The 23,421-nt window shown below is 40.1% G+C and overlaps 1 protein-coding gene, 1 long non-coding RNA gene and 1 other non-coding gene across 9 annotated transcripts in view; 1 reads left to right on the plus strand and 2 right to left on the minus strand.

Moving 5' to 3' along the window:
- Window positions 1-4,299, minus strand: part of LOC127492967 (uncharacterized) — a 105,368-nt gene extending 101,069 nt beyond the window's left edge. The window contains exon 1 of the long non-coding RNA XR_016233762.1: window positions 3,984-4,299. This is a non-coding gene — a long non-coding RNA (uncharacterized LOC127492967). The remainder of the gene's footprint in view (window positions 1-3,983) is intronic.
- A 138-nt stretch (window positions 4,300-4,437) lies between these two features.
- The window catches only part of ECHDC1 (ethylmalonyl-CoA decarboxylase 1), a 37,789-nt gene continuing 18,805 nt past the window's right edge, over window positions 4,438-23,421 (plus strand). For 3 of the 7 annotated variants that reach the window (XM_008263477.5, XM_089332735.1, XM_089332732.1), the window contains exons 1-3: window positions 4,438-4,842; window positions 17,093-17,314; window positions 20,293-20,435. In XM_008263477.5, the coding sequence (XP_008261699.1) occupies window positions 17,095-17,314; window positions 20,293-20,435 (363 nt within the window). In that variant the 5' untranslated portion in view covers window positions 4,438-4,842; window positions 17,093-17,094. Of the gene's footprint in view, window positions 4,843-5,387; window positions 5,422-17,092; window positions 17,315-20,292; window positions 20,436-23,421 lie in introns of those variants that run through there. The other 4 variants (XM_008263478.5, XM_089332734.1, XM_002714807.6 and 1 more) reach the window with 2 other exon arrangements.
- Window positions 9,017-9,142, minus strand: LOC127493362 (small nucleolar RNA SNORA51). Its single transcript, XR_016234867.1, has one exon. It is a non-coding gene; the product is annotated as a small nucleolar RNA SNORA51 (small nucleolar RNA).

Below are 23,421 nucleotides of genomic sequence, written 5' to 3' on the forward strand. Positions count from 1 at the left end.
GCACAATCACCTTACCAAGACTGAATCATGAGGAAATGGAATATCTAAACAGACAAATAATAAGCAACAAACTTGAATTTGAAATAAAAAAAAAACACCTTCCAGTAAAGAAAAGCCTGAGATCAGATGGCGTCACTGCTGAATCACATCAAAATTTAAAGAAGAATCAAAACCAATCTTTCTTAAATTATTTTAAAAAAAAAGAGTAGGAAGAAACTTTTCTAAATTCATTTTATGAAATCACCATTATCTTAATACTAAAATCAGAGGACACAGGAACAAAAAAGAAAGCTGCAGGCCAACATCTTTGATGAACAAAAATACAAAAACCCTCCACAAAATACTAACAGATAGAATCCAACCTCATATTATAAGACGATTCACCACTATCAAGTGGAATTCATCCCAGGGATGCAAGGATGGTTTAATGGTAGTAAATCAATACATATGATATATTACACTGACAGAATGAGGGAGTAAAACAAATCATACGATCATTTCAATAGATGCAGAAAATTCCTTCAGGATTAAACGTTTGACCAAATTAGGGACAGAAGGAAAATTTTCAATATAGTAAAGGCCATATATAACAATCCAAGAGTTAATATCATATTGAATGGGAAAAAGCTGAAGACTTTCTCTTTAAGATCTGGAACAAGATAAGGATCCTTACTTTTACCACTTTTATTCAACAACAAACTGGAAGTCCTAGCTAGAGCAATTAGGCAAGAGAAAGAAAGAAAAGGGGCATCTCATTGGAAAGGAGGTATTCAAACTGTCACTGTTGGCAGATGACATGATGTTATATATAGAAAACTTCAATGATTCCACCAAAATGCTCTTAGAACTAATAAAGAAATTCTGCAGGATACAAAGCTGGTACACAAAAACCAATATCATTGTTGTTTACCAATAGTGAATCATGTGAAAAAAGAACAACGAAAGCAGTCCAATTTCCAATAGCTACAAATAAAATAAAATACCTGGAAATAAACTTAACCAAATAGGTGAAAGTTCTCTAGCAATTAAAACAATATGTTATTGATGAAAACATGGAAGAATACACAAAGAAATGGAGAGACATCCCATATTCATGGATTGGAATAATCAATATCATTAAAATGTGCATACTACACAACATGATTTAGAGTCCATGCAATTTGTATTAAAATACCAATGATATTTTTACAGAACTCAAAAACACACTACTAAAATCTGTATGGAATCAAAAGGCTCCAAATAGCCAAAGTGATTTTGAGGGGGGAAAAACAGAGGAGGCATTACACTATCTGAACTTAAAATATATCACGAAGTAAGTAATTAAACAGCATGGCATTTGCATGAAAATAGATTCATCAAGCAGTGGAATGAAACAGAAATCCTAGAAGTAAATCCACATATCTACATCTAAGTGTTTTTTTGAAGAAGGTGTCAAGAAAATGCATTGGAGGTCAGCATTGTGGCATAGCAGATTAAGCCTCTGCCTGCAGCCCTGGCATCCCATATGGGCACCAGTTCATGTTCTGGCTGCTCCTCTTTGGATCCAGATTTCTGCTTATGGCCTGGGAAAGCAGTAGAAAATGGCCCAAGTGCTTGGGCTCCTGCACCCATGTGGGAGGCCTGGAAGAAGCTCCCGGCTCCTGGCTTCAGATCATCTCAGTTCCTGCCTTTGTGGCCATTTGGAGGAGTGAATCAGGGGAATGGAAGACCTTTCTCTCTGTCTCTCTCTCTCTGTCTATAACTTTACCTCTCAAATAAGTAAATAAAATATTAAAAAAGAAAATACATTGGAAAAAGGATGTTATTTTTAATAGATGGTGATGAGAAAATGGGATACCTACAGGCAAAATGAAATAAGAATCCTTATTCTCACCATTTACAAAAATCAACTCAAAATAGACTTGAGCCCCAATTGTAAGACCTGAAACTTTGACATTACTGAGACAAGAAAATGAATCAGAATATTGGAATGGGCAACGATTTTCTACATCAGACCCCAAAAGCACAGAAAATAAATGAAATGCCGTACACCTTGCCACACCCCTCTTCCTCTCAGAGATCAGGCAAGTGTACTATGAGGCAATGTGATGCCTGGATTGTAGGTATTTGCCAGCAATAAAAAGCAACCCAAATACAACTATGTTCTTTAGTTTTTTTGAGCCTTGTTCTCCTTTGTTATCTTCATGAGAAAGAATTTCATAAAGGGAAATAATATCTATTAATGAAAGCAGATTTGTTTCAGTGTCTGTATTGTTTTTTTCAGGCCTCTCTTCTCACCTCAGATTCTTTTTGACAGGCAGAGTTAGTGAGAGAGAGAGAGAGACAGAGAGAAAGGTCTTCCTTCCGTTGGTTCACCCCCCAAATGGCTGCTACAGCCAGTGCACTGCGGCCGGCTCACCACGCTAATCCGAAGCCAGGAGCCAGGTGTTTCCTCCTGGTCTCCCATGTGGGTGCAGGGCCCAACCACTTGGGCCATCCTCCACTGCCTTCCTGGGCGACAGCAGAGAGCTGGATGGAAGAGGAGCAACCGGGACAGAATCCAGCGCCCCAACTGGGACTAGAACCTGGGGTACCGGTGCCGCAGGCAGAGGATTAGCCAAGTGAGCCACCTCAGATTCTTAAATTGAGAGAGAATACTCCTAGAGACATCAATGTGACTGGTGCCGAAAAGTAGACTTATTTCACCTTCCTTGATACTGCGGCACCATATTATCAGAGGTTTTATATCGTCTTTTCTTCACTCATCTCAACTTGTTATCTTTTCAACTTGTTAGCTAATTCTTAGTCAATAGGTAACTACAAAATGTTGGACAAAAGACATGGAATAAGACAATATCATCCCCAAGTGACATTTATTTTCTATTTAATGAAGATACTATCCCAGAGCTACACAAAAATGTTCAAAGGTCGAGCTTCTTAGCCACAGCTGCTAACCTTGGAAGGTTGCAATACCACATATACACATATAAGTCTAAGGCACAAATAATATATCTGTCTCCTTCATCATTCTACAAACTGATAGATTAATTCTCCTAGACCAGTTAATCAAGTGACTCTCATGTTCAAAACAGCATAATGGCTTAACTTGCCTGTTTTACAATAAATGGGAATTAAATACTTCTAATGACTTCCTTCTACCAGTCCACACTGGTCTCTCACTTCTTCTCTATCATACACAACTCAGCACCACAAAACTTCACTGTCATCCCTGCTTCACTCCTTTGGCACATTCTGTTCCCTGTGCTAGAAACACTTCCTTTACTTATTTCAGTTTTACCTACAACTCCATCCAAGTCCCAGCAGAAGTGACTTGACCAAGTTATGTGCCTGGGATGACACTTGCTCTCCTTGCAATGCCACCTGAGGAAGCACAACTATTTGTTCTGGGCAACACCCAAAGAGTGACAGGTCCTTGATCTTCCTGTCTCAGGCATTTACTAGAGAGGGCTTATAGTAGCAAATGTCTACTTAGTGCAATTCAGAAGTACTCTCCGAATACCTAAGAGGCATTCCTTTGAAAAGGATGAAGCCCAGCTCCATGTATGGGAGAATAAAATCCCAAAGTAAATAACCTAACAGGCACAACCAGCCTAATCACATTTACACCAATTAATCTTGCCTAGCTTTACTTCTCTCATTACTGAGCACCCACACTGACTGTCCCTTAAGGGCCAAATTACCTCTACACCAACTAGAATGACACTCTTTCTCCTACTGTCTGTATTTACGGCATAAAAATCTATTTCCACCGCTTTAATATGCAGCTGTATTCATCTTTGACATCCACTACCCAAGATACACCTTCAGTACTTCGTCTTTGAGTAAAAAAGACTCTAATCCTGTAAGCTATCTTCCAAACTACTACCTGTCTGCACCATAAAATAGGTTTTAGCACAGAATTTTAACATTACGGAGCTGTATAAAGAACACGTCACACTCAGGGCAGATTGTCAGTATACAGTTTTTTAAATGTCAAAAAATACCTATTTTCCCCTCAGCATCAGTATTTTTCCCTCGGCTCCCCGTCCATTATTCCTAGAAACTGCCTTCTCGCCCTCTCCTTCTTCCCCGGCTAAGAGCGCGGGACAGGAAACTAAGCCAGGTTCGCTGACCACGATCCCAGAGCCAAAAAATTCCAAGCAAGCACAAAACAGCCCGCAGTGCTGGGCTCGCTTGCAACCGGGTCCGCTGACGGTACAATCGGGTAAAGTGGCCCAGGAGAAAGGCGCATCTCGCTGTGGGGACGGGTCTTCCGGGGTCACAGGGCGCTGGGATGAGAAAGAGCACGTGGGGAGCGGAGCGCGGGCGCCGTGAGGCCGGAGGGAGTCGCCACGGAGTCCTCAGTGGACTGAGGCGGGCGGAAGAGGATCTTGCAGGAGCGAAAGGGAGACCAGGAAGGCGGAAGTGGGGGTGCCGGGAAGCGGAAGGGGGTCGCGGGAGAGCGGAAGGGGAAGTCACCGCCGCCGGCTGCAGGGTCCTGCGTCCGTGCTTTCTGGTCCTACGGATTCACCTTTGGTGTCATCGGGAAGAGAGTCCTAAACATGTCGCCGTGGTGCGGACTCTAGGGCTGTGCCAAGCGATTCCAGGCTGTGAGCCGCGCGGCCCGGCTGCCCGCTGTCCGCGAAGTCGCAGCGCAGGCTCACTGCCCTCTGCTGGCCGTGGGGGCGCAGGGCCGAGCGCCGCGGACCGACGTTGCGAGGTGAAGTAGGGCGCCGGGGCAAGAGTGGAACTTTGCAGAGAACGTGGGAAAATGGTGACTTTTTAACGTTTGCAAAGGGATAAGGAGGCTTGTTGCCAACGCTCTAATTTCACTTGTGAATAATTTCAAAGCCCCGTACTAAGGTAATAATCCCTGGAACCTCCGTAATTGTCCCTTCCCTTTTGTATTACATACATGATCTTGCTTAACAGACGTTTCTTAAACCATCTGGTTTCGTGCAGCCAACTTTTCACCGATAAAAGTTACTGTTGGTTGTTTTACGCTAGTTTTTGCAGCCGCAGTACACCCTTTAACCGCACGCACAGAAGGTATCCTTTGTCTAGAGGGTTAAATTGCTTACAGATTCAAAAGGCTGATAGGTACTTGGAGGCTAAGTCAGCACTTCTCTCCTCGCCACCTTTTCGTTACCAGCCACTGCTTGTAGGTGCTAGGTATAGAGATACAGCTGATGTGGGCGGGAATAAAAGGGCGTTTTCTTTTTGAAGATTGAGCACTCACCTGAAAGAAATACACTTGGGGTTGATTAGGGGTGGAGAAGTGTAGTTGTTGTGAAATCCGGGGGAGGGAGGGGCGTGGTAATAAAACAGCTGATCTTTTCTTAGCAGCCTATTGGGTTCTGACCTGAAAGATGAGTGGGTAATAATCTTTTGGGGCACAAGCAGTGATCAGCATTCCAGTAAGGGGAACCAGCTTGTGAAGAGGTAAGTTGAATCGAAGTAAGTGTAAGAATAATAAACAGGGAAGCTGGAGAGTTGGTTTTTGGACAGATTCTTAAGTCCCTGTATGGAATTTAGTCTTGAAGGAAATTTTAATTGGCATTTCCTGCTTGTCAGATACTATTCCAGGTCCTTCAGATGCCCTCTTGCACTTAAGTCTAATGGGATGATTAGGCTGAAGAACTAATTAGGGTGAAGTAGTAAGTGAGGGTTATGATGAGGGGTATAAAAGTGAGCACAGATAGGAAGGGAACTTTGATGTAGTCTGGGGTGTTCCAGGAGATGACGTGGAGTTACTCTAAGGAAGAGGTTAGTGTAACAGATATTGGTGTCACACATGCAAAGGATTGAAATGATGAATGAGAAACCTGAAGGATTTGAGGAACTAAACGTGTTCATTTGGTTGTATGATGGCGGCATGCAGTGAAACTTGAAAAGTAGTTGATTTGATGACAACCTAAAATAAAAACTTTAGAAGTGGCCTATGTTGACAGCGTAAAAGCAAATTAATATGACTTTTCCTTGTTTGCTACCTGCCTTAGGTTGTTTTCCTGTTAAGCATGGGTTTCTGTTTGCTGTTTGGAATAAATGATTTCAACATAAGATAAAAACAGGAAAAGGGTTTCGAGAGAACATCTAGCTTATTTCCAGTGCCCTGAGAATAACTGTGTTCGTTCACTTTCACAGAACTCGACCTTCGGTCTCAGATGGCCATAAGGAGTTCCCTTGCTGCCCCATTGCTAGTGGCTTAGCAGTGAACTTCCTTGTCTCGGTGTACTTTCTGCGTGCAGTGGAAAGAATGGGTCATCAAAGAAGGAGGTACCTTTCTCTGAAGGGAGGAGAGAACCTCCACTTTGACCATGGCCTTGTCTAAATATGATCAGAGTCGGTGAACTCAGGGGGCTTCCATAGCCTTGGCAGCTCATGACAAGAGCCTAGGGTGATTACTGAGGCCATAAACAAGAGTGTCAATTTGTTAAGTCAACAACAGGAGTCACTGCGCACTTACTCCTCATGTAGGATCTTTGTCCTTAGTGTGCTGTACATTGAGATTTAATGCTATAACTAGTACTCAAACAGTATTTTTCACTTTATGTTTCTGTGTGGCAGCAAACTGTTGAAATATTTACTTAATGTCTGCGTGCAAGTTTTAAACGTTTTTTTGCCCTGAGGGTAGTTTTTAAAATTATAAATGCTTCAAAACCTTTTCATTGCCTTCTAATTCTGGAAGAAATCCCAAATACTGATTGTTTAATTTTATTTGTTTGCTTGTAGTTTCAGAGACCATCATTTCTCTGATGGCTTCCACCTTATCTCCTCGATCTCAGCATTGAGTTCTTGTCTGTGGTAGTCTTTGAATTTAGATCTGGGTTGAAGGCAAACCCAGGAAGTCATTATTCAATTTTTAGATTGGATTCCTAAACTTGGGGCTAGCAAATCTTGTAGTCTTAAGAGGGGTCCTTGAGTTTTTCTGGCACCACTTTAATAAGACAAAGAGATATAAAAGAGAAAGGGGAGAATTAGAAGTGGGGAGAGAATGAGGGTACAAAGAGCAAATATAGAATAGGGAAAAGGATATATAAAGTAGTGGCATAAGGTTTTCTTCAAAAAGTCAGCATTTCAAAGATAGATTAATGATTTCTAATGAGGCAAAATACTATTACAGAAATATGTAAATGTTGAATTAGTAAAGGATAATGAACTGCATATCTTAGCATTCATACTAATTGCCCTAATATGAAAGCAGAATATATTTTGCTGATTGATTCTATTATCTCACAATGATAGTTAAAAATGATTGAGGTAGGCTTTTGGTAGAGAGGTTAGTTTACCACTTAACCCTAATCCCATATCAGAGTGCTTGATTTGAATCCTGGCTCCTCTGCTTCTGATCCAGCTTCCTTCTAATGATGTGAGCTAAGGTGTATTAATTGTTACTCCAGGCTCTTGTCTCACGCAGAGACAAGTGTTCTAAGTGCAGACACGTATAAGGTATGCTAAGTGATAACAAACTTCTTTCAGTAGGTGAGAAAGTGAACATGTATGCAATCATGAGCTTGGGTTGCTCCACATGGAGAAATATCCATCATGAGTGGGCCGTGGGCCAGAGGAGTGCCCCAAGGGAGAAGGGGTGGAGGAGGAGAGACCAAGACACCTGTGAGGCACCTCCAGGCACGGTCTATGGTAACAGAGCTTCCCCCAGTTTTTGGCTTCTTTTATGAGATACGGGGTGGTGCCCCTGCAGATGTGAAGCCTCCTGGGAATTTTATGCTACCTCCATAAGTCCCATGAGGGCCGCCTTTATATCCATATTTTCGTGGTGTGCCCTCTTAAACCTCAGATGAAGCAGATGCATCTCAGTAAAGGGGGTGTTTTGATTGACAGGTAGAAGGATGGAATTATATATGGAAACTTGCAACTTCCAACTCAGCAGACCTATCTGGGTGCCTGCCTATTCATTACACATCACTAATGAACACCCTGGAAAGCAGAATATGGTGGCTCAAGTACTGGATACCACCACCCACATGGGAGACCAGGATTGGGCACTGGGTTTCTGGCTGCTGTAGGCATCTGGGGAGTGAACCAGCAGATGGAAGATCTTTTCTCTGATTCAAATTTTTTTCAAAAGCTTAGGGCAGGTATTTAGCTTAGAGGTTAAGATGTCTGTGTCCCATATTGGAGGAACTGGGTTCAATATTCATATCTAGCTCCTGGCTTCAGCTACCTGCTAATGCAGACGCTGACAGCTGCAGTGCTGTCAACCACTTTTATGGGAAACCTGGATCCAGTTCCCAGATCCTGGTTTCTGTCATAGCCAGTCCCAGCCCGTGTGAGTTTTTGGGGAGTGAATTGGCCGATGGGAGCTCTGCCTCTCTAGATCTCCATCTCTTTCCTCCTGCCCCTCCTCTTTCCACTCCTCCTCTCCCTTCTCTACCTCTCAAATAAATATGTGCTTTTTAAAATGCCAATGATTTTTGAAAGCCACTCTTTATTTTCCGGTGTAATTCCTTGTTCATCTTCTAAAACAGAAGATTATTGAAATCTTAGGCAAATTTTGAAAAATTGTCCTCTGTTCCCTTAGCAAGTTTCTTCATGTTTATTGCTGAAGTCATGATCATTGTGGAAAAGATTAGGATCTCTGCTCCAAATGAATTTTCTCCCTTGAATTGTCTTCCCACTTGATTCTGTCCTGGGAAAAAGCATACATAGAGAACAATCTACAAAAATGCAAGCTCCTGGAATACCATGTGTGGGTCTGAATAGGTAGCCTCCCAGCTTTGTGAGTGGAACTGGTAAGCGACATGGAGAGCTTATTTTCCCTAGAGGAGAAGCAGCCCTAAGAGGCCTACTCTTATTTCCATATCTCCCTCTGGAAGGGGGAGTGGGGAAGATGAGGACAGAGTAGTTAAGTCTGGGTTTCTCTTTTAAATTTGCTAATAGCAGTTGCTAGCAGTTTGCTACAATACTGACTTGGTAAACTGCCTCTCCTTCTGAGAAACTGGCAGGGAATGTATCAGGATAGCCATAACCTGTAACACCCAGTAGCTGTGTGAGAAACATCTATTCATTTTTTTTGCCATGTCCCCCCATTCATAGTAGAGACCAGGCATGAAGCCTGAGTTGAGGTATATTTGGGGAAAGTCTACTCTGCCTCCTCTTTCTATACAGTCAGTGTAAGAATGCAGCCAGTGGTAAGGAGGCCTCAGATAATTGAAGTGGGACACATAATTACTAATCAGACTCTTATAAAATTTGTATTATAGATATTAAATATAGAAAGTACCTTCATATTGCCTATAAACCCTATTCCTTTAAAAGTGTTATTTTGATTAATGACCTAATAGATATCATGTTGGATGCAAACCCATTTTGTAAACATGAATGAAACCAGAAACAGAGCTCTTGCTGTTCCCACTCCTCTATTTCCAAAGACTAGCAGAAATTCCTCAGCTGGTACTGAAGGAGGAATATTGACACCGTGGCAAGCTGACCAGAGATCAGTGGGAAAGAGAACTTACTTCTCTTCCTATATATGATTCCCTCACACACTTTGGGCCACATATCCCAGACTTGAACATTTCTTAGAAACCCAGAAATGAAATAATTTTCATTTTGTAAATATAAAACTTTAGGAAATGAGGGGTACTTATAATACCTCTGTAATGTTAAGCATATGTCATTCAGTTCAACAAATATTATAAAACTGTATGCTAAGGGCTGTGAATAAGATATAGTCCCTGTCTGTAACAAATTTTTGATTTAATGGAATAAGGAACTCACCCCCAAAATACTACCTTTCATCTCATATCTAATTCTCTATTACCTTTTCTGGTTGTGCATCAATTTTTAAGAGATAACATTACTTTTAAGGTATCTTGCTTATGTTGCCAGATGTACCAGAGATTTTGGATTGCTTATGAGTTTCTTATCACCAGTAGCTACCAATGTAAAATTTCTTTTCCCTATTAAATTTCTTCTGTATAAAAATATAGAGTACTTAAGAAGTTCATTTTTTTAAAGATTTTATTTATTTATTCAAGAGGTAGAGTTACAGACAGTGAGAGGTAGAGACAGAGAAAGGTCTTCCATCTGCTGGTTCAAGAAGTTCATTTTCAATTTGGCAAGGTAGAATATTACTAGCAAAGGCAGAGACATCCTCAACATTTGGAATAATAGTCTTCAGTTAAAAGTTTGTTGAGAAGTAAATGTAACATACGTACATAGGGTGTGAGAGATATAAAAATCTAAAGAATAATTTAAAAGAAACCCTGTCATAAGCAGAGCACAACCATCCTCTGAAAGAGCCTCTTGGTTTTGTGAGCTAAGCTGACCTTGAGAGCTTATTTTCGTAGAAAATATCCCTGAGAAATGCTTAGCCCTACTGTGTCTGACTTTCTAATCAGTGAGCAAAAATCATTTTTAATAGAAGTATATATACAGACTAGTAATGTACAGCTTCTTTATTATATTTAATCATATAGTCTGTATATAAAGTATGTTCTTGTCCATTCAAAAGACTTGTGAGTCTAGACTACTATGGAATGACTTGAAAGAGTATCCCAGATATTTAATAAATTGATAAATTTTTTAAAGATTTACTCATTTATTTGAAAGAATTAGAGGGAAAGACAAAAAGGTATTCCATCCACCGGTTCACTCCCCATACGGCCACAACAGCCAGGGCTAGGACAGCCTGAAACCAGGAGTTTCTTCCAGGACTCCCATGTGGGTGGCAGGGGCCCAAGCACTTAGGCCATCGTGCTTTTCCCAGGCCTATAGCAGGAGCAGGATCAGAAGTTGAGCAGTTGGGATACTAACCCACCTGGGATGTTGTGTTGCAGGCAGCAGCTTTACCTGTTATACTATAATGCCAGCCCTGATAATTGTTTTTTTAAAATTTGGCTTAAATATTGGTATCTGACCTGGGATGTATGCATCTGATGTAGGAGTGCCTAGGTTGGAGTTCCAGCTCCACTCCCTATTCCAGCTTCCTGCTGGTGTGCACCTTGGGAGGCAGCAGATGATGGTATGAGTACTTGGATGCCTGACAACCATACGAGAGATTCAGATTGAGTTCTGAGCTCCTACCTTCAGCTTAGCCTACCCTTGGCTGTTGCAGGCATTTGGAAACAACCACTGGCTGGGAGCCATCACATGCATACTCTGTCTCTCTCTCTCTTTCAAATAAGTATATTTTAATGTACACACTTACTTGGAGGAAAAGGAGTAAGGACTTTGGTTGAGAGCTTTTGTATTTTTTCTAAATTTGAAGTAAGTTGCTCTAGTGCAAGTGTGGGGAACTTCTTGCCCTTTGGGCCATATAAAGCCTGGGAAATCATTTGGTATCGCCTTGCCAAGATAGGCAGGACTCAAAATTCACTAAATCTGTGGCAGTCTAATTTTTAAGTTGATAATTTTGTATGGCATGAAAAGGTTCCCCACAACCATGAAGAAAGTACTCATGAAGGTAAGCTTTTTTTTTTTTTTTTTTAAGATGTATTTGAAAGGCAGAGACATAGAGAAAGAGCTCTTCCATCCATTGATTCGCTCTCCAAATGGCCATGATGGTCAGAGCTAGGCCAGGCTGAAGCCAGGAGCCAGGAATTCCATCCACGTCTCCTATGTGGGTTCAGGGATCCAAGTACTTGGGCCATGCTCTGCTGTTTTCCCAGGCACATTAGCAGGGAACTGGATAGGAAGTGGAACAGCCAGGTCTCAAAGCAGTGCTCTGAAAGTGGATCTAGCATCATAGGTGATTGCTTAACCTGCCATGCCGTAACACCAGCCCAAAGGTAAGCTTTGTAAAATGGAAATGCCTTGTTCCATTTTGTGCTGCTACAACAAAATACCTGACAGTGGGTAATTTATAAAGAACATAAATTTATCTCTCACAGTCTTGGAGGCTGGGAAGTCCAAGTCCAAGTTCATGGTGCTGGCATCTCATAGGGGCTGCTGTCTGCTTCCAAGATGGTGCCTTGAATGCTAAGTCCTTGGCAGAGGGCGTATACTGTGGGCAAGGGGGGCAAAGTCCCTCCCCATGTCATGCTCTTATTATTTACATATATGGTAGTACTTCTTTGCCATTTAGAATTTCCATATCATTCTTTGGTATCACAGTTATCTTCTAATTCTTAAATGTGCACAATAATTTTATATATTACCAACAGAGTATCTATTGCACTAATTTAGAGTCTGGGAACACCTGCAATATAAACCATCTTTTATTTTCTGTATATTGTGCCATTGTATATTTCCATGTTCTAATTTTCTTTGGAAATTTATTTCAAAAATCTTAAATGTCCATTGAGTTAACTGGAAATATCCTGGAATGTTGAAAAATCATGTTTGGTAATAATTCCTTCAAGCTTCTAGGTCTTTAATAGGCATTAGATATCTTGAAATCAGTTAATTCCATAATATCAGTTCCTTAATTACATAATTTTCTAATTTAATAATCTATGACAGATGACGGGGGATGGTAGGATGTTGCATAAATTAAGGATACTGCATTAGTTTTGGAGACAGAGTCTGAAATAAGCAACAAGTAAAGATGTTAAAGCTAATTTTAAATATGTAGATATTTTATTTTGCAGTTCATGGTGTTTGATTTCTTTCCTTGGTTGCTTGTTCTGTTAATCATGTTGATGCAGACCACTATTAATCATAATCTATTAAGTTTGTTACCTAGTGTGTTTACTGTTTTTTTTTTTTATCAGCTACAGGCAACTGGTCACTTTTTTTGAGGGAGGGAAGGTACGGAGTAACTATATGATAGGATAGCATATGATAATTGAGAGCAGGTTCTGTCACAGATTGTAGGATGGCAAGTAAAAGCACCTTTGTTCTTGGAAAAATAACAAGTTCTTATTCTTGGATATCATTCTGTAAGACAATGAGCACCTTACTACCTTTTTTTTTTTCTTTTTGATGTTAAACCCTCTAAAACATAGTTTTCTGATAGTCATTACATTTTATTTAGTCACCTTGAAGAGGTTTTAGGAAACAACGTGGTCTCTTCAATATTGTATTTACAAATTACCTTAATGGGTAAAATTTTAAATACTGTTCCCAAGTTGTAAGATATATCCCTTAGTTGCCTATATATTATTAGTGGCTTATATATTAGAGACATTTTAAAAACTATAAAAAGTTTATTTCACTTAGCCACTTGATGATTTATTTTTTACTTCCCCATATTTTCCTTCATTAACTATTTAGTAAGTACCTTTTAGTGTTGACTACTATACTAGACACTTGTGATAGAAAGTATATGCTTCAGAGAACTTCTCTCAAGTATCCTTCCTACTGAGACAGACAAATGAAAAACAAAAAAATGTGTGGAATCTATTAAAATGGAAAACTGATATTACAGTATACTGGGCTGGGGCAAATATAGTACTGATTACTTCTACTTAAGGAATTTCTTTTAGGTGGAAGCTTAGGAATTCAGTATTCAAAGATGATTGGAGATTTACCAGATTAGAGTGGGAGGAAAGAATATTATAGGCAGGAAGTAGTAATGTAAAATACTTGGTAAATTTGCAGGACTTTGGTTGTTTGGTATCCCATATAGATTGTATATAGAGATATTATGAAAGAAGAGATTCAGGACTGTTAGATAAGGATCAAATCCAGCAGCACTTTGGACTTGATCCATTTGGTAATAGAGGTCTATTTAACAATCTTAAGTTTGAAATGCCCTGATTGTTTTATAAAGATAGCCACAGGACTTTGAGGATTATGTTACTCCAGATGAGGTTAAATGAGGTTTGAACTGTATTAGTATTAGAGGGAGTGGAGGAGAGAGGATGAGAAATATGAGAAAAAAGACATTGTATTAGAGGTACATTGCATGTAAGAAGTGAGGAAGAGAAGGAGATTTGGGTTGATCTAGAGATTTTTCCTGTGTGGGTCTGAAGATCAAAGATACAGTCAATAGCCAAGGGAGGGAATAAAGAAATAGCAACAGGTTTTAGGACAAGATGAATTCATGTTTAGGTAATGATTTTGAGATACCCGTGATATATCTTAAGTGTATTTCTGGTAGACAATATTGAGTTGAATGTACAAGTGAAAGGTCTGAATTGGAGACAGAAGTATAGGATTTGTTTTAGGAAAACTGGACTGAAGAGTAAAAGATCTTCAATAAATCAGTACTAAGGCAGATAGATAGAAAAAAGTGGGCAAAAAACTTAAACAGTCACTTGCCTAGCGATGATATGCAAATGAAAGATAAGTATAAGAAAGTGGGGCTTGTCTTCATTAGACATGATATGAATACAAAATTAAACTACAGTGAGGAGTTACCCATTAGAATGCCTAAAATTGAAAGAAAAAAAGGCAATTGCAAATGACAAAAAGTTTGTGAAGCAACTGAAACATTCAGTATCTGTTGGAATAAACATTGGTACAACGATTTTGGGAAATCCTTTTGACACTGTCTTCTAAAGTTGAACAAATGAACAAAACCACACATTATGTGTGTGTGTGTGCATGCACATATACGTGTGCATTTGGGGTGAGGAGTGGGGGTTTTAGTGTCTGCTCTGACTCCTACTATGATCAATTTGGAGCTACCAATGGGTTAAAAAACTAACTTGCAAAATTCTTCAGTGGGTAAGAATTAATAGAAGCTTGGCTGCAACACACCAAGCCAACCAGTTCCTTTTCTGGATGTATACCCATGAGAAATGCATACATTAACCAAAAACACATGCTGAAGTATTTGCAGCAACTCAATTTGTAATGTCAAAAACTGTAATCAGGCATTTTGGTAAAGAAGGTTAAGCCACTACTGGGATGACTGCATCCCCATATCAGAATACTTAGGATTATGTGATTGAGTCTACCCTCTGTGTCCAATCTAGCTTCCTGCAAGTGTACTCATGGGAGGCAGCAGATGATGGATCAAGTACTTGGGTCTCTGTCACCCCACATGGGAGATTAATGCCGTTACCAGTTCCTTGCTACAACCTGTACAACCCCTGCTGTTGCTGTTGTGAGTGAACCAGTGGTTGGAAGATAATACATCTTAATACATCTATCTCCCTTTCACTCACTCTCTCAGCCTTTCAAATACATAGATCAAAAAAAAAAAAAAAAAAAAAAAAAGAACTCTGAAAACAGCCCAAATGTCTTTGTGGTATATTCTTAGAATATTACAATGAGAAGCCAGTGCCGTGGCTCACTAGGCTAATCCTCCGCCTTGCGGCGCCGCCACACTGGGTTCTAGTCCCGGTCGGGGCACCAGATTCTGTCCCGGTTGCCCCTTTTCCAGGCCAGCTCTCTGCTGTGGCCAGGGAGTGCAGTGGAGGATGGCCCAAGTGCTTGGGCCCTGCACCCGATGGGAGACCAGGATAAGTACCTGGCTCCTGCCATCAGATCAGCGCGGTGTGCTGGCTGCAGCGCGGTGGCCATTGGCGGGTGAACCAACGGCAAAGGAAGACCTTTCTCTCTGTCTCTCTCACTGTCCACTCTGCCTGTCAAAAAATTAAAAAAAAAAAGAATATTACAATGAGAATAATGAACTATTTAGGCTATTTTTTTAAAAGGTGTATTTATTTATTTTGAAAGTCAGAGTTGGAGGGACAGAGGGATCTTCTATCTGTTGATTACTCCCTAATCTGGCCACAATGGCCCGAGCTGGGCCAGGCCAAGTCAGCAGCCAGGAACTTCACCTGGATCTCCCACGTGGGTGGCACAGGCACAAGCACTTGGGCCATCTTCAGCTGCTTTTCTAAGGCCATTAACAGGGAGCTGGATGGGAAAAGCAGCAGCTAGGACATGAACTGGTACCCATATGGGCAGTAGCTTTACCTGCTATGCCACAGTGCCAGTCTAAATTGATAGCTTTTGAAAGAATACGCAGGACTGTAGGTGGCCCATATCCTTCCTGTATCCTCCTGGGAAATTCTTGCTAATACCCTCCCACTGGTATCATCCATTACTCTATAGGGAGAAAGTCTACACTAAAGATTCCCCTGGTCCAGCATTATTTATGCTTGGGCAATTCTGCTCATCCTGTGTTCATTTAGCAGGCTCCTTTTGCCCTCACTTCATTTAGTTTATCTTCTATGCAACAAAGGGGCTATTTGGTATACACTTGCCATTTCTTTGTATTGTGAATCATTTTATTTAAAAATTAAGCTTATTTATTTCATTCCTAAGTAATCCTACCACACAATTAACATAATGGATGTCAAAAACTTTAAAGTTTAAACCAGACACAAAAGAATATATATTATTCAATTTCTGTAAAGTTCAAAGCAAGCAAATTAATTTTGGCTACTAGAGGTCAAGGTAATGATTATCCTTGTTTTAGGTGTCATTACTAAAAAGGGCAAAAGGGTCCTTCTGAGGCTAAGGCTGTGTTGTTTCTTGATTTGGATGCCATTTACTACAATTTAGTACTCTCCATGTAAAAATTCACTGAGGTGTAACTTGTATACTTTTCTGAATGTATGTCTTACATAAACAAAATGTTTACCTAGAGCAAAATGTCAAATCAGATTACTTAGGAGACTCTGTGGTGTGTGTGTGTGCGCGCGTGCATGTGTGTGTGTGTGTGAAGACCTTGGAGAACACAGAAACTATGTGTACATTTCTATTTCTCCATTTTCCTCAGGATTCCTTTTAGCTCTTGTTTGACAGGATCTTAGAAGATAAGAATAATGCAATGAATATAATTTCTTTTAGAGAATAGTATTGCTCTTGTAGCATTTCTGCACAGAGACTGTTTCGAGAGGGGCGCATTTGGACTGCATTATTCTTAGAATTTAGAAAGTTAAGGGTTTAATGCAAAAAAAAAGTGCCATGATGAGAACTATTACCTAGAGGCAGGAGATGGTGGTACTGCCTGATACAGAACAGCAACATTTTGTTTTTTAACCTTCCTGGTGTTGTGGTTCCCAGTGAGTGCATTGTGATTGTCATCATCTCTCAGTAATAAGGTGAAATGATACGGTTTGTGAATTGTTTCATTTGAGGAGGGAAAAAAGAAAGGAATGCCATGTTGACTGTGTCCTTAGAAGTAGGGGGAAGGAGTACTCCCAATTCAATAGAAAACTCCATTACTATAGCCCATTAATATATAATATTAGAAAAGTGAGTGTCTGCTAATTTACACAATTGCATACAAATCTATCTTTTCCAGAAATGGCAAGCAGCCTTTTGAAGACATCATCTCTGTCAGTAAGGACCAAATTGCTACATCAAACAGGAGTGTCACTTTATAATACATCTCATGGCTTCCATGAGGAAGAAGTTAAAAGAAAACTTCAGGAGTTCCCTGGTGGATCTGTTGACCTTCAGAAGGAAGACAATGGCATTGGTATTCTTACTCTGAACAATCCAAGTAAAATGAATGCTTTCTCAGGTATTAGTGATATTTGTTTTCCCTGATAAGGAGTGATACTAAATCAACATGTGTCTGCCAGCACATGTTACTGTATCCTTGCTCTGGTGACAGAATTCTTTGAAAGTCTTGGTACTCTTTGTAGAGCAGGAGAGAAAAAAATGCAAAAACTCTGTAATGTGAACCAGGAACATTTTTACTATGAACATTAAGTTTTTTCTAAAAATTCATGAACACAGGTGTTGGTTATAAGAAAACCATTCCTCCGCCGGCGCCGCAGCTCACTAGGCTAATCCTCCACCTAGCGGCGCCGGCACACCGGGTTCAAGTCCCGGTCGGGGCGCCGGATTCTTTCCCGGTTGCCCCTCTTCCAGGCCAGTTCTCTGCTGTGGCCAGGGAGTGCAGTGGAGGATGGCCCAGGTGCTTGGGCCCTGCACCCCATGGGAGACCAGGAAAAGCACCTGGCTCCTGGCTCCTGCCATCGGATCAGCGCGGTGCGCCGGCTGCAGCGCGCTGGCCGCGGCAGCCATTGGAGGGTGAACCAACGGCAAAGGAAGACCTTTCTCTCTGTCTCTCTCTCTCTCACTGTCCACTCTGCCTGTCAAAAAATATAAAAAAAAAGATGAAAAGAAATATCTAAGATTAATTTTAATAATATATTTTATTTAAAATTGTGTATCTGAGGCCAGCGCCGCGGCTCACTAGGCTAATCCTCCTCTGTAAAGCTAATAAAAGTATAGCTGCTTTGATTGGGTAATATGTTTAGTTTGGTTGGGCTGAAAGAGGAAGACTAAGTCTTCCAAGTTGCTTTTTTAAAAATCATCCAACAATATACCCTTTAAGGACTTAAGATGAGTTTAAGATTAAAAACTTGCATTGACTTTTGTAATACTCAAGATTAAAGCAGTTCTTTTTTAGAAGTTTAAATATTATAAATGATTGAAGATCTGTATTTGCCTATGCAAATTTATTCTTACTCTAAATGTGCGGGTTATTTTGTTTTTCCTCACTTGACCATAAATCATTTACAAGCAAGAAATATATTTTTCAAGTGTCTTCTACGAGGTCCTTGGGAAGGGTTACAACTTCAAGTAGATCATAATTAGCAATTAGAAAGGGAAGATGCATTAGTCATTTGTGAGTTAATAACATTAATTTTAATATTTATTGTGGGTGCAGCTCACTGATTGCTTCAGAAAATGGCAAAGAAAATAACAGTTCTTGACATCGTGGAATTTATCTTCCAATGACATGTTGGGACCAACACTGTGACATGGGGCCAATGCTGTGGCATAGCAGGTTAAGCCACCACCTGTGATACCAGCATCCCATGTGAGTGCTGGTTCAAGACTTGGCAGCTCCCTGATAATGTGCCTTGGAAAGCAGAGGAGGATGGCCCATGTGCTGGGACCACTGCACCCACATGGGAGACCCAGAAGATAATCTGGCTCCTGCTTTCATCCTGGCTTATCCCCAGCTGTGGCAGCCATTTGGGGAGTGAACCGGTAGATGAAAGATCTCTCTCTCTCTTCCTCTCTGCATGCAACTCCTACTTTCAAATAAATAAACCTTAAAAAGAAAAAGAAGTGTAAATAATTTAATGGGGACTATTTAATAACTTTTGGAAACATATGGTACAGATTTTTTTTTTTTTTCCCGTTGTAACCCTGTGACCTTTACATTGGCTTCTAAGGCATTTCCCAGAGGAAGGTAAAATGAATCATGTTGAGAACATTAGAGGAACTTTATGAACTTGAAATAGCACCACAGATAAACATATCTAAAAGTTATTGAAGCAATCTTGAGGGATAGTCCCTAATGTTGGCATTTTAAATTTGTCTATTATAAACAAACTTTAACAGAATTTTGGAATGATATCAAGGTAACAAACCAGTCTATAAATTAGACTCCATAGTTGGTAGGCCTGTGAAGCACTTTATAGTATGCCTTGACTCATTAGAGCACAGTTTGTCAAGAATGAAACAAGTTTAATATCTACTACTTCTTTCTTGGACTAACTTGTTACACTAGTTCCGATGTGAGTAGGGTAGGAATCTTACTTTGATCTTCATAATCTGATATTACACTTATAAAACGTGTTCAGCTTGTTGACCGAGACACAAATGTGCATCTGTGAAATCAGGTCTGTGTTTTATCTTTACCCCAAATAATAATTTTATTTCCATATTTGATATTCTTCATTCTGTTTTCTATTTTTAGGGCATGTATGATTTAGTCTATTTTTCTACCTAATTATATACTTGTGTGATTTTATTTATTTGAAAGGCAGAGTTACAGAAAGAGAGAAGGAAAGAGAGAGCAAGATCTTCCATCTGCTCATTTCTCCCCAAATGGCCACAATAGCTGGAGCTGGCCAGTCGAAAGCCAGGAGCTAGGAGCTTCTGAGTCTCCCATGTGGGTGCAGAAGCCCAAGGACTTGGGCCACACTCCACTGCTTTCCTAGGCACATTAGCAAGGAGCTGGATTGGAGGTGGAGCAGTCGGGTATTGAAGATCATCCATATGGGATGCTCGCACTGCAAGTGGCAGCTTCACCTGCTGTACCACAGTGCTGGCCTCACTGTGATTTCTTCATATAGACGAATGGGGTGTGCATTGTGGTATAGCAGGTTAGGCTACTGCTTTAGACAACCGTATCTCATATTGGAGTGCCAGTTCCAGTCTGGACACCTCCTCTTTTAATCCAGCTTCTGCCTAATGCATCCTGGGATGCAGCAGATTTGGGCTTGAGTACTTGGAGCTAGAGGGAGGGTAGGCGAGGGGACGAATATATATTTAGAGAGAACGGACACCAGTTCACTCTCCAAATGTCTGCAACCACTGGGGCTCAGCTGGGACCAGAACCGGAGCTGCATCTCCCATGTGGGTGGCAGCAACTCAATTACGTATAATACTGTACATTTTTATGAATTTCTAAATTTTTTTTATTTTCCTAGTCTCTTATATGACTTCTGGATTTCTTCCTATCCTCCCTGGCAGGTGTTATGATGCTGCAACTCCTGGAAAAAGTCATTGAATTAGAAAATTGGACAGAGGGTAAAGGCCTCATTGTGCGTGGGGCAAACAATACTTTCTCTTCAGGATCTGATCTGAATGCTGTGAAAGCACTAGGAACTCCAGAGGCAAGTGTTATATGAATTGTGCATTAGTCCCACACATTTCTCATATGTCTGTGGGTGAGACATTTATATTTTACTCATGATTTTTAGAATAGCTATTGCTCTTTAATAACTTTCAAGTAACCTTGTTGATATTGGCATGGATTAGGAAGTTTTTTTTTTTGTTTGTTTGTTTTTTTAAGATTTATTTATTTATTTGAAAGGCAGAGTTACAGAAAGGCAGTTCTGAACCATCCAGTGGTTCACTCCCCAAATGGCTGCAGCGGGCTGATCTGAAGCCAGGAGCCAGAATCTTCTTCTGGGTCTCCCAAGCGGGTGTGGGGGCCCAAGGACTTGGGCCATCTCTCCTGCTTTCCCAGGCCATAACAGAGAGCTGGATGGGAAGTGGAGCAGAGGGATACTAACCCGCACCCATATGGAATGCTGGCACTGAAGGTAGCAGTTTACCCGCTGCATCACAGCACCGGTCCCAGGAAATTCTTACCATATTGGGTTTTACCTCTTCTTGTCTGCATTGATTTTATAAATCAACATAGTTCTCCACCCAAAACTCATCTAATTCCCTTAGCTTCAGCAAGCACCTACTATATGCAAAAATTTTACTAACTTCTGAGGATTTACTATCAAGGATTTACTGTCTAAGCCCAGCATGTGCCATCTCCTGTTCTCTATAAAGTTCCCCAACTACCCCCTATAGCAGTTGAAATGAATTGATTCTTCGTTGACATTCTTCTTAATTTATTCAGGCCTTTTGTAAAATACTTACTCTACTGTACTTTGATGTTTATTAAATTTCTGTATCTGTGGTAAAATTATTGAGGGTTTCTCCTTATATTTGCTAGTCCCTGTTTTGAATCAATAATGTGTTGAGTAATGAAATCAAACATATATTTCAAATAAAAACAATCTGTAAGCACTGTATTAAGGTACAGAAATAAAGATGCCATGGAAACATGGAAGAGAAACTATCACTGTGGAATTTAGAAAATCTTGATGGAGAAATATTATTTGACCTATGTATTTAAAATAGATAGAGGCCAAGCTGTTCCAAATAGTAGGAATGTTGTGAACAAAGACACAGGAACAGCAATTAAGTCTAAATGTAAGTTGGAAGATGACAAATATTCTGTTGTGACTAAAGTTAGGATGTTTGAATGAGAGGTGTGGTAGTCACAAATTTTGGTAAGATAGTTTGGGATCAGTTGGGATTGGATCTTGCCAAAGACTTTAGATTTTATTCTGCAGTGATATGTGAAATCATCATCCTACAGGAAGGTTAATCCGGTAGCAGAATTGAAGGTAAATTTAAGAAGAAAATGAAATTATATAAAGAGAGATCAAGTAGGAAACAAAATGATTATAATAATTTAGGCATGGTAGTACAAGTCTGAATTAATATAGTGGCAATGAAAATAGCAAAAGAAGGTATTGATATTAGAAGTATCTCAAAGGAAGACCAGAGTGAACATCTTAGAAACCATCTGAGTGTGGCAAAGTTGTGAAATGAAAAGTCAAAGATAATACTTAAAATCTGAACCTTTTTGGCTACCAGCTTACTCTTATAAACTCAGAACTCTTATAATCTTTTAGAGTAGATAGTTACCCTTTCATTTTTAAATCAACTAGAATAGATTTCTTTTTATTATTCATTCCTTATGGATGAGGAAACTGAAGTTCACACTTATGATTTGCTTCATTTCATGCTATTAAGTTAGAACACTGGTGTTCAAACTCAGCTTTTTTTTTTTTTTTTTTTTTTTTTACCCCTAGTTGTTTTTGCCATGCCAAGTTTGCAGTGTTGGCAGAATGGGGACATGCCTGCTAGATTTCAGCACTTGACTTCAAAACAATAGTTTTTGCAGTGGGAATTAATTTGACATCCAAAGAACAAGTAAAGGAGAAAAAGAGAATCATAGATTGGATTTTGGGGCACGCATGGATGTAGGGAATCAATTGACTGAGAAGAGCTAAGAAAGGAAACTGGAAAAGAGTATTAAAACAAACAGGAAAAGAATCAGAAATGTAAAATGTTGCTTCAGGGAGAATATAAGAATGAAGAAACTTTGTCAAAGGAACCACAGTTACGGAGAGAGAGAGAGAAGATAAGGGATGAGGAAAAAGTATTTAATTGGAGAATAGAGGATTATTAGAAAATGTTGAGAGCAGTAGCATTTAGCACAACAATTAAGATGCTCTTGGGACTCCCACATCCTGTATGACAGTGCATGAGTTCTATCCCATCCCTGCTTCTGTTTTCAGCTTCCTGCACTTCATGTGTCGTGGAAGGCAGGTAATAGCTCCAGTTCTTGGATCCTTGCCACCCATGTGGGAAATCCAGATTGAGTTCCAGGCTCCTTGCTGCAGCTACTGTGGCATTTAGGGAGTGAATCAATAGATGGCTCTCTTGCTCCTTCTGCATTTCAAATACATTGAAAATTAAAAAAAAAAAAAAATCGTTGTGGAAAGTCTTCAAGGAGAAGGCTAAAGGCCAGATTACACTGGGTTGAAGAAAGTGTATAAGTTTAAATAAAAAAGATAATTAACTTACTACTTTTCAGAAATTTGTAATTTTTAGAGATACCAAGATAATAGCCTTAGAAATACAAGAAAGTCAAGCCCAAGATAACTTTGCCCTTATTCTCTTCCTTCTTTTAGGAGTTTATCTTCTTAGAGATAATAAGTAGGGGGTGTCCTACGTTTCTTTCCCCCAGTTACCCTGAGTAGGACTCCAAACTGTTCTAAGGGTATGTGATCTGGCTCTCTCTCCTATCTTTATTAGTACCTCCTGCAAAACTGAGCTCAAGAAGCCCTTCTATATCAACAGTCAAATACACTTTTGGCATCATTACTTTCTTAAAGCCTGAATTGTTGGCTGGCGCCATGGCTCACTAGGCTAATCCTCCGCCTGCGGCGCCAGCACCCTGGCTTCTAGTCCTGGTCGGGGCACAAGATTCTGTCCCGGTTGCTGTTCTTTCAGTCCAGCTCTCTG

The sequence above is a fragment of the Oryctolagus cuniculus genome, chromosome 5 (assembly GCF_051225735.1).
Source record: "Oryctolagus cuniculus isolate XC-2025 breed Fujian yellow rabbit chromosome 5, ASM5122573v1, whole genome shotgun sequence".
In the NCBI taxonomy this organism is placed as follows: domain Eukaryota; kingdom Metazoa; phylum Chordata; class Mammalia; order Lagomorpha; family Leporidae; genus Oryctolagus; species Oryctolagus cuniculus.